General features: G+C 40.3%; 1 protein-coding gene and 1 long non-coding RNA gene across 2 annotated transcripts; one reads left to right on the forward strand and one right to left on the reverse strand.

The window, feature by feature from the left end:
* The first annotated feature begins 397 nt into the window (after positions 1 to 397).
* gdf15 (Growth differentiation factor-15) lies at positions 398 to 2,640 on the forward strand. Its single transcript, XM_084008050.1, has 2 exons — positions 398 to 815; positions 1,342 to 2,640. Exons 1-2 carry the CDS (start codon positions 404 to 406, stop codon positions 2,145 to 2,147), a joined length of 1,218 nt encoding a protein of 405 aa, XP_083864176.1. The 5' UTR covers positions 398 to 403; the 3' UTR covers positions 2,148 to 2,640.
* A 1,744-nt stretch (positions 2,641 to 4,384) lies between these two features.
* On the reverse strand, positions 4,385 to 6,563 carry LOC311011917. Its single transcript, XR_014596955.1, has 3 exons — positions 6,489 to 6,563; positions 5,845 to 6,187; positions 4,385 to 5,385 (listed from the first exon to the last, which is right to left on the reverse strand). It is a non-coding gene; the product is annotated as an uncharacterized lncRNA (long non-coding RNA).
* Positions 6,564 to 11,210: the final 4,647 nt, after the last annotated feature.

The raw sequence follows: 11,210 nt of genomic DNA on the forward strand, positions 1-11,210 counted from the left end.
GCTAATGTAATTGCCCATTGTCCTCCTTGGAACTGTTAACTGTAAGACATATGGTCATTTATTTGATTAAGTGGCGCCTAACTTGACAATCATGGTGACGTTACGTTCTGAGGTGCACACCATGTACTTATGACGCAACCGAATCTTGTCCAGAAATCCCTTTAGTTTATGTCTCTCTAATCTGTTTAAATATCCAGCCGATGTGCTAATAGAACTGGTAAAAAAACGTAACGTTGAAATTAATTTCCCAGATTCCTAATTTCGCAACACAGAACACCACTGCTGCAAATTGTTACCACATAATGACCCTAACTGAGCCCATCACATGCTCACCTGACAAGCCAGGGGTGTGGCAACACAGACGCTATATAAATAAAAGCATGTCAAGAATTTCATTCATAACATGGACAAACCCCATCCGCAGAGCTGCACCACTCTCAAACCAAACCTACCTGTTGGGCTCAGAATGCACAGATCACGCACTCTCCACCTACTCGTCTCCTGCAAGCTGCTGCTCCTCGTTTCTGTCTCCAGCCCGGGGGAGAGCCGGCCTCAAGTGGCCCACGAAGGCACACCTGATGCGGAAAGAACGGACAGCCAGAGGATCCTGCTCATGGAGGCAATAAAGACGGGGATCCTGGGCTCGTTGGGTATGGACAGGGAGCCCCGGCCGCCCCGAAAGGCCTCGGAGGACGAGCTCAGGAAGATGTATCAGCTCTACAGGGAAAAAGTGAGAGAGATGAGAGGAAATTCCAGCCAGCCGATGAGGGAAACCTGGCATTCGACCATGTCTACTGTGCTTTTTCCAGCTACAGGTGAGATATTTGTTAGACAGGGAGACATCAGGAAAACACATAGGCTGATTTTAGTCTTTTTCACGCTTGAACGACTGATGTGAAAAGCAGATGTGGAATGTTTGAGTGGGAGTAAGAACATGCAAGAACGTTGCATGACTAAGGGAATCTCACGCTGGGAATTTACCATTGCATTGTCAGCCAAAAGGTGTTGTGGCGAAATAGTTTAGAATAATCCTCACAGTTCACGCTCCAGGTAAAGATTTCTGACTTCTTGGAATGTATCTGTGTAGAGTTTAAACATATGCGAAAGGCAGAAATAAAGGCACACCTTGTACATGATGTTACACTTTGAGCACAGGTTTTTTATCAAGGTCATCCACGATAAGCCAATAAATGACAAGAGAGCATTGGTAGTCAAAATGACTATGCATTTTTTTTCCACTCTCAGTTGTTCCAGATCATGATGTTTCCCCAAAGTACTTTGTCAAATCATTACAGGTAGTTGCCAACTTTGGTTCTAATGAAGCGTTTCTTAATGTTTCAGTGGAGCCAATAGAAGTGGTTCGGAGGGGAGAACACCCACATCCACGTACAGGTCAACGCCTCCAGTGGTACAGAGCTGTCTTCCACAAGAACCCCAATATCCAGACTGAGGTGACACTAGCTCGGGCTGAGCTCAAGATTTCCAGGCACATTTTAGACAAACCCACTTCGATCGAGTCTGAGGCAAGGCGAGAGATTAAAGTAAAAGTCAACAGGATGAAGCCGACCAACTCTGCTGTGTGGACACACATAAACGCTCTAATCCGTGTCAATGGGTCCAGCACTCGAGACGCGATATTGGACATCAGCCCCGAGGTGGAGCGGTGGAAGAGGACTGATGGCGAAGAAGCGCTAGTTGTGGATGTGGGGATAGCCGTGAGGGGAAAAGACGCTCTCAGGGCAAATCCAACCATATCTTTGGAATTAGGCCTCACGCAGCCCAGACCAGCCCGGAAGACGAGGCGGCCTCGCTCCAACAAGGAGGACATCTGCGATGAGCGAGGATGGTGCTGCCGGAAGTCGGTCACCGTGTCCTTCAAAGACATCGGCTGGACGGACTGGGTGGTGGCCCCGACTGAGTACACCATGCATTTCTGCGACGGCACCTGCCCCCACAACTACAAGCCGGCGAGCATGCACGCGCAGGTGAAGTCTCGGCTGCATCAGATCTCTAAAGGGGGGTCGCCTCGCCCCTGCTGTGTGCCGGCTGCCTACGAGCCCATGGTCCTAATGCACTATGGCATTAGGGGGGATTTGAAGCTGACTCCCTTCGAGGACTTGATTGTCAGTAAATGTCACTGTGCCTGAGGAACTGTGCCTTTTTCATTTTTTGCCACTAAAAGAAACATGTTACATGCTGGTTCTCAAGGGAACTTTGTATCGCAGCTACATCATTGGTGTTATATTGGTTAACTAAATAAATTTTTTTTATTAACTATTACTTTATTTTGAAGACAAACACTAAACTGCTGCACAGAGCCCCTGTTTTGTCCTTTGCATTGTGGATCAAGCAGTAGATCTGTTCATTCATAGTTTTATTTCTTCTATTTTATTTTTTCTTTCAACAAACGTACTTATTGTAAATGCCCTAAATGTATGTAAATGTATTTATTTCACGTTCTATGTATGGTCCGAAACTTATATGTGTTTTGTTGCTGTAATTGTTTTGACTCACAGCATATTTTAGTACTATTTAATTTGATTGTCACTGTTATTATTTGAAGTACTGTATTGTTTTGTTATTTGTTGTCTTATACATTTCACTAATAATATGAAGACCTAAATAAATGATCTGATTCATTCACACTGAACTGTTGCACTTGAATTTATCAACATTTACGTTTCAGAATAAACACAGGAGCATGATAAGTTCTCATATTTGTCATTTATCCGAAGAAATACAACCACTGTGGATGACAAAGGTCAGAGAGAAAAAAAGCTTGTAAAGATATGATCACTTCTATCTAACCATGAACGACCTTGAGGTTGTGCTCACTGTGGCCTTGACCAGCAAATTAGGGGTCAAATCACTAGTTTACTTTGAAAGGGAAAAGCACCAAAAAAAAGAGAAATTTTTACTGTGTAAACTCCAGACTGCTCAGATTACATATCAACAACGATACTGTAAATGCATTTTCATTGCAGATTATCAAAGCTTCTAGTTGTAATATTTACTCTCGAGTGCTGTTGAGATAAGTTATTAGAAAAAGAACAAATGATTACGTGAGATAGCCTACGATAAGTACGATCGCCAAGACGAGAAAAAGTTATTCACATTGGAGAGATATGAACTGAAAAAGTGCAGCTCTGGGTTTTGGTAGCGAGCGGAGCACCAGGATGAGGTGTGATGCGAAGTGAGTGAACTGACGTGAACTGAGTCAACTCCTCTGAAATGTTTATAGTTGAATTATTCCAAGTCGTGACACCACCACCCCTAACGAGTTATTAATGGTTTATATCTTTGTATAGGTAAAGGTCACTGAAACATGAGCATGTGTTGTTTTACAATTAATAAAGTAGATGTATTTAAGAGTGGGGCGTATTGAGTGACCCTGAACGACTGAATAAATAGGCAGACAAATAAAGAGGTGATTAATCAGAGCTGTAGACGCTGCAATTACGCTTTTCTGATGGTAAATCCAGACGTGTGCCCAGAAACCACTCACTCACCTCCTTGTTTTTATCCTGTTACTATTTGTTTCAGGGACGGCATCCTCAGTTATTACACAACTGTGGGTGGATGGAAAGCTTCTCAATCTTACATTCTGAAAGGTCCTGAGTTGCAGTACCACCCAAAGTATACACGTATAAAAGAATTAGGGACGGTATTTATCAAGGACCTTCTGTATGTAATCTCAGATAGACAGCATGAACTCATTAGCCTCCGGTATTTGGCTTTCTCCCCGTTTTAAACTTCACCTTCCCGGAAAACTATTGATGAAATGAAATCCGGGATGGCAGGATACACAAATATAAAAATAATAGCGAAGAAAATCATGGTATGTAAACGTCACAACCAGTCTCTTGTCATTCCCCATCAGGAGAAGCAGACATCACACCTCTCCATTTTGTCACAAGCTTTATCTCTTTGTCTCTCTTCTCCGAATAGATATTTTTAAACGTATGGCGGTGAATCTTAAAAGATTTTCAGATCCTCTCTATTTGTCTCTTCTCAAAAACTGATGGACCACAAAACAGATGAAGTGGTTCTGACTTTTGCATGTTTTACAAGTTTTGATGTAAAGTGCAAATCTTAGTGTAGTTGTAGTGTAGTTGCAATGCGTTTTCGGCAAAGTATATTTACATTTACATTTACATTTAGGTCATTTAGCAGACGCTTTTGTCCAAAGCGACTTACAATAAGTACATTTGTCAAAAGAAGGAATCAAAGAAACCACAACGTATCATTGCCGATAAAGTAAGAGCTAAAAATAGTGTTAGGTCCTCATCTGAGTAAAGTAGTACCTTAAGAGCAACAGTGCTATATATATATGTGTATATGTAAAGAAAACATGCAGTGTTTATTTTGTCTCTATTTACGGTGTTTTATTGAAGATGAGCAAGAAAATATTTTTTTTCTCATTTTTTTTCTATAACCTAATAAGAAACACAGAACAATATCAGTTTAGTTAAGACTTTTCAGGAAACACAATAGTTGAAATTAAGATAAAACAAAATGTTCTTAATATTGTGTTATTTATAATGAAACCCTTGCAAATTGTGAATAATTAATCTGTCATTTTAAATTTACATTCTTTTAATTGTGGCTGGTAATCACAATTTACAGAACATTTTCTGAAAGCAAAACAAGTTTCAATGCAGTAAAATATATTGCTTTTCTATAACATATAATGAATACTATACATACCGTATAAATGCATACATACATGTATGCATATGCAGAAAGGTGGAGTGTTTAAAATTCACATATACTCTTTTTATACTTTTCAGTGTATCAAAAACCATTTGTATTTCAAGATATATTCATTTTTATTATTAAAAATATAATATTGTAATATGAATTCTCTTTGCTGCTCAAATATTTCCCAAATGCAACATTGCTGATAGAAAAAAGTAAATCTTGCAAGAGTTTACCACTCAAGGGTAAATTACTGAACAATAATTAACAATTAGTAATTCCAGGCACATCAAGAGGAAGCAATAAAATGAAGAAATGTTATCAAACAATATATCAAATGGATTGTTTTCAAAATGTTGTCCAATGTGATGTTAAATGAACTGTACCAAAAAACAGCAGTAATCAAAGACCACAGTTAACAGAATATCTACAACAGCTCAAACATAATCTGTTGACAACTTCAGACAGTATTTGTTTTTGTTTACATAAAAGAAGTAACACATTTTGGCCTTGAAAAAAAAGTATAACATGAGCAATAATTAGAGATATGAATCTGGCACAATATACACGTCTTCTTCTATGGAGTCCGGGAGGATGGAGAGGTTACACGCCAGATCGTTACTGTATATTGCATCATCTGGTGAATCACACTGCAAGTACACATCCTCTTCGGCTTCACCGGGAAACCTGCAGACAAACAAGCGCAGCTGATAATGTTCCTATTAGAAAGCACTTTTTCAGCGACCCAAGGCAAATATCGTGTAAACTGCGTGGATTTCTCTTTCCCACTTTCTGTTCTTTGCTCAGAGGAAAACTCCCACACTGAGTCATCAGCTGACACGTTTGATAAATAGACTCTAAATCGCAGGATACACAACAGCAGAAGGGATCACCACCAGATGCCCGCCAAGTTATGTGCATATATTACGACTGGATTGTGCAAAATGGGGAAATTCAAAGAGCGCAGGCTACACAGTGTTTCATCATCTGTTTCCGTTCTGATCTCTTTTTGGACTGCTGCAGTTTCATAAAAGTAATTTCAGCCTTGACGTTTCCTCTAAAGCGGTGTTGTCCGACAAAGGCAATCCTGCCTGAAAAACATTGACTAAAAGCTAAAAGCATGTAAATAGTTCAACCATAGCTCACCTGCTCTTGGTGACTGCAGGCCTGTTGTGCCCAGTGGTAGTTGTCAGGTTTTCATAAATAGGGTTCTGTCCTGTTGGCTCGCCACTGATCATGCTGCGGTAATGATGGGAGTCATCTTGTGGCGTCTCTATATAATTCTCCCTTTTCTGGCTTTTCTTCTGTGCAGGCTGGAACATATTTCTTACTCTACTCTGGTATTTGTACACGATTACTCCAATTAAGATTGCAAGCAGTAAAAAGAATAAGGTCAGCCCGACAGCCAGACCTGCCTGGGAGCTGCTGGTCCCCGGAGATGTGTGATTTCCAGGGATAATAGTGCGATTGAAGACCATGATCTGCACGTCTGTAAGTGACAACATGAAACTGAATGACTGAATTGCATTGTTCAAACTTGTTTACATTCCTAGATCATTTTATTCAAACGTTTTTAGTTACTTATTATTGCTCATTCAAAATGCCCTCTACAAAAAGATCATATACTGTTAGCTCCATGCGTCACTTGTAATTAAGTCAAAAACAGAATTAAAGAAAAATGATTTAACTTCACAATACCTTCCAGGAAATGTTGTGGAAAAACCCTGCAAATTAAGCCAAGTTAAAGAGTTTTCTGTCCAAGTGTAGATCAATAAAAACAGGGAACCTACCATACAAGGCTTCAACGTTGCGGGTCAAGGTCTGAGTGATGAGGGAAGTTGTGAAGTTTGCCTTCAACACCTCACACTTGAAACGGTTAAGTTCCCTTTTTTCGAAATCATGGAAATGAGCAACGAAAACACTGAAACTATAGGATTTCCTTGTAAAAAGCTCTTTCTGAAAATAGACAGCTGCTGACAGGAATCATTGTTATATGAAACCTCATAACTCAATAGACCCCTTTCCTGAGCACTGAAATAGTTTTAACTTTTGCTTGATGAGGCAATAATTATGATGAAATAGTTGATTATGAACAACCAAAGAGTTTGGGCTAAATTGATATTCATTACTTTCGCTGGTTGAATATTTAATTCCACACCGTCTCTGTCACCCTTCCTTTCAAGCTCAACATCGTAGTGATCTATCTCCCACCTGGTCCTCTCTGTGACTCTTTAGATGAGATGATGCCCTCCTAAGCTGCTCCCCTGATGACTTCAACATCCAACCAGGGAAGCTGCACTCATCTGAATTCATTGACTTCTTCTCCACATTTGACCTCACACTCCCCCCCCTCTCCACCCAACCACCGGGCCGGGAACCATCGAACCGGTTGGGGGTCATGCTGGATGAGCAACAATCATTGGGATCTCACATAAACAAAATAGCTGCAATCGGAGGGAAGAGAGATATCTGTTACAAGACGGTGCTCCCCGTGTCTGAGTCCAAGTTGCACCTGGAATATTTGTCTCATCTTTATTACTTATCAGTAGTCTAGTGAAGTCCTGCCAAAACAGATGAAGCAAAGTTTCAGTAGCGCAGCATCATTAGCCCATCACTGCAAGTATAAAAAAACATGCACATTGATCACACATGAAGAACAGTTCAGTGGTTAGGAAATGTGAGTTTGGGTCCGGGCTGGAAGGAAAGCATTACAAGTACTCTTATTACTCTCATCGAGTCATTTTTGGGGTACTTGGCCTACTTTTAAGAGTATTCTTTCAAGTGTGTAATTTCACTCATACTATGCATCGCATCATGTAATCTACTTTGCTACTTTTTAAAACACCATTCAGATACCTCATTCATTTTTTTTTTTGCCATATTGATGTTTAGATAAATTGTCATTATGATGTAATCTTATTATTGGATGCAGTTTTAAATGTTGTAGAGTTTATGTTTATTATTCCGATAAACTATAAACACACGAAGATAAAAACAAGTTCCCTCACAGTTAAAGTAGTGTTATCTCTCATCTGCATGTCAAGCTACATTAATAAATGATATGAGAACCTGTCATCATGCTGTTAAAGGTGAAACTCAACCCCCCTCACATACACATACACATACATGAACAGCTGGTCATCTCCTTCAACAGGAACTTTAACCCCCCCTGCTGTTACATTCACTCACCACATGCACAATACACCAAACTATATTGGGACTATATTTCCCATCATATTTGTTCTACAGAATATGAAGAAAAGGGGATAAACTGATGCTTGAAGTGGTGATTTCATCCATCGCTGTCTGGTTATTTCCTGGTTAACCCAAGTCACACATCTACCGGTGTCAGGTGGTGCAAGAGAAAGTTTCAGTCTTGAAACGGTAACACCATTAACAGTATTAAAATAGCACGATGGATCTGCAGGCGTCCTTTGGTGGGTTCATCTGTCACCGTAGCTCCTCACTGATCCTTCATGTCATGCCAAATCTACAAGAAAGATCCCTCCTCCATTGATTTAGCACATGTTACTGTATTTTAAAGGTGCCTTTTTCCTCATGAAGTATGCTATAATTAACCTTGACCTGACTGGATCGTTGGGTGTTTTGCCTGCTGGGCCAAAAAGTTTCAATTTATCATTTGATCAGAACATAATTCATCTGTGGCTCTTGCATATGTTAAGAGTGGACTCAACTGGGTTACCATTAAGATTTGGGACAGAGAAAAAAAATGTCAGCTATTGTTGGAGACACAAAAACGTTGCTATGTTTGGGTGAAAAAATCTGGGTTTACGGAAAGGAAAGGTTTATTTCAATTAAAATGGTAACAGGAACATTATGGAAAAATCTAATCCACATGATGGTGGTCTCAACAATGCACTTTCTATACTTGGTCTTTGGTTTTCCTTCGCTCCACACCACATACACCAACAACCTTCTGTACAGTGCAAATAATTGCGCAAAATAGTGGTTTAGTGGTGAAAAAAAAAAAAAAAAAAGAACCAAGAGAGGAGGCTCTCAGACTTTCAGGTGTTAGTGAGAAAGTGAAGTGAAAGTTTCCCTTTGTGCTGTTCACTACCTCAACCCTCTGAGATGTAGCATCAATGCGGCGTGTTTGCATAAAAGATTAACGTTAACAATATCTGGTCAAGGACAGCTGCAGAACATGGTTTCCCTCATTTTTACAGGCCGTTACAAACAGACTCAACGTCAAGGCTTCCCTCACGAAGGCTTATTCAGCAATAACAGACTCCCTCCATCTGCCCTGGAGTCGCTTCTCTTTCTATGTTACCATGGTTACCTTACAACCAAATTACACTCTCCTGGATGGCAAGGGAAACAGCTCCACTGTGCCTTCAGTGCCTGTAAAGACAACCAAATAGAAACCATCAATGTAGGTGTGGGATTTGGACTCTCAAACCAAATGCTTGAGATGTTTTATGTGCTTTGTGCATTTGAATTTGCATATGTTGCATATATAGGCTATATATATATATATATATATATATAAAGCTCATAGACTGCTTTCTGTTGTGCATGCAGCTGACGGCTGACAAGTGAAATTCCTAATGCAGTGAGGAAAGAAGAGTGGACAGAAAAGGTATTTTCCTCCTGATTGATTTATTATATCATTCATTTCATTTAATTTTGGGAAAGGCTTAACACACGTGGAATAGGCTACTTCTTTCTGGAAAGCAGTGGGATACACTGTTGTGACAGGTTTTATCTTGAGTCAGCAGGGAGGCATACATCTCCAGAGGAGGCCACTTTGCCTGATGTCACTTATATTAAGGCCAATTCAGACAGGGAAGGTAATTCTTTCAATAAAAAAGAAAAAAAGAAGAAGAAAGAAGCCTAAGCTTAATTTAGCTTTAAACACAAACACATCCTCAACTTCCTCACAGCCCACATTTAGGTGTCAAAACGTCTGTGACAGAATCCTCCATCTGGTGCCACTAATAACCGTGTTCTCACAGCCTTGTCACACTGGGTGAGAGCATCTCTACAGAGACTAAAAGTCACTGCCAACAACAACAACAACAACAACAAGAATAATATATCTGTTGTCATGTTAAGTAGTTTTTTTTTTAACACAAATTCTTGTTCAAAAAGTGAAATGTGCGGTTGTTCCGCAGTCCAGATGTGCGGTGCGCCTCCACTACACCCCCGCGCAACGACGTGAGCACGCAAAGCTTCAATGACTCGGCTGCGTCAAGTGGGCCAGAAACAACGGAGTACATACCGGAAACTAGACGATTGCGGCTTCAAAACAAAAGCAGGCTGTATGTTGTCGCAAACCTGCCCAACAACAAATCTGTTTTAGTCAGGCAAAGATGCTATATAAATTAACTATATAATCATATAATTAACATAAAGGTGAGCAGCTGCAGTGTTATCAAGGGCTATCAAGGACACAAGAAATGCAGGGCTTTACTAATGTGAAGTGTTGTGAAGGAGTGAAGGTTGTGATTAACAACACAATGAGCAAACTATAAATATATTTCTCCCATAACAGTACCAGTGAGAGGGCCTTTTGTTTATTTCAGCCTAAACTGCCACACATAACCTCTGGATATTATAATGTCAAACTCTCTTCATCCATCCATTGTAGCTCTCTCTTAAAAATAAATGAAAGACCTTTTTTGTTTAAATCTTTTTATTTATTTTTTTAGTAATGTTAATTGCATCGCTGTTGTTTATTCTCATTCTGTTGACTTTAATTTATTTTCAACATGTTATTGTGAATGAAGCAGGGGCGGATTGGCTCCCGATGGCCAATCCGCAACTGGCCTAGGGCCCACAGCTGTGGCCATTGTGGTTAACATTCTTCGACTTGGGTTTGCCACGCCCCCTTCACCTGTCAATCAGACACTGCCTGCGGCAGAGAGATGCATGTGGCTGCCACGTTTGGCTGTTGGTTTTTAGGAGTGAAACATGATGGAACAGAAAAAACACACAAAACGCAAAGGTGCCACAAAAATCCTTATCCCTAATACCAGTATTAAAGAGAAACATCGCAACAACAAAAAATTAATTGAATGCTGTTTTATTTTTAAGACTCTTGGGAAGACCTACAGTATACCAGTAGATAAGTTTAGTTTGAATATCTTTTTCTTGGTGGTCTAAACAAAAGAGATACTGAAGAAGGATGATGATTATCTGTGAGAGTATGTTAGTTACTTATACCCCTTTTCCACCAACGCGAACCTAGTTCAGGAACCGGGCCGGTGCCCGTGCTGGTTCGCAGTTGGTTCAACTTGCGAACCGTCTGAGAACCTGTTTGCATTTCCACCGGCTAGAGAGCCCAGAGAGCCACGTCATTACGTCACTGTATACATCTGAGGGGACCCGCAGCGCTAATTTCTAACAATAAAATACACAAAATACTAAAATCACAACATTTTTTAAAGTGTAGAACAGTGTGTGATCAATAGATCGGAGTGTTTGATGTTTAGTCATCTGCAGGTTGGACCTCCGTTCAATATCGCCGATGTCCGACAGCCCTACAAACA

The sequence above is a fragment of the Eutrigla gurnardus genome, assembly GCF_963514095.1.
Source record: "Eutrigla gurnardus genome assembly, chromosome: 4".
Classification (NCBI taxonomy): domain Eukaryota; kingdom Metazoa; phylum Chordata; class Actinopteri; order Perciformes; family Triglidae; genus Eutrigla; species Eutrigla gurnardus.

Bases quoted from the DNA above. Each gene is read 5' to 3' on its own strand.
- gdf15 (XM_084008050.1), top strand. From the start codon at position 404: ATGGACAAACCCCATCCGCAGAGCTGCACCACTCTCAAACCAAACCTA. The intron at 816-1,341 runs GTGAGATATTTG...TTAATGTTTCAG, and splicing joins TGTGCTTTTTCCAGCTACAG to TGGAGCCAATAGAAGTGGTT.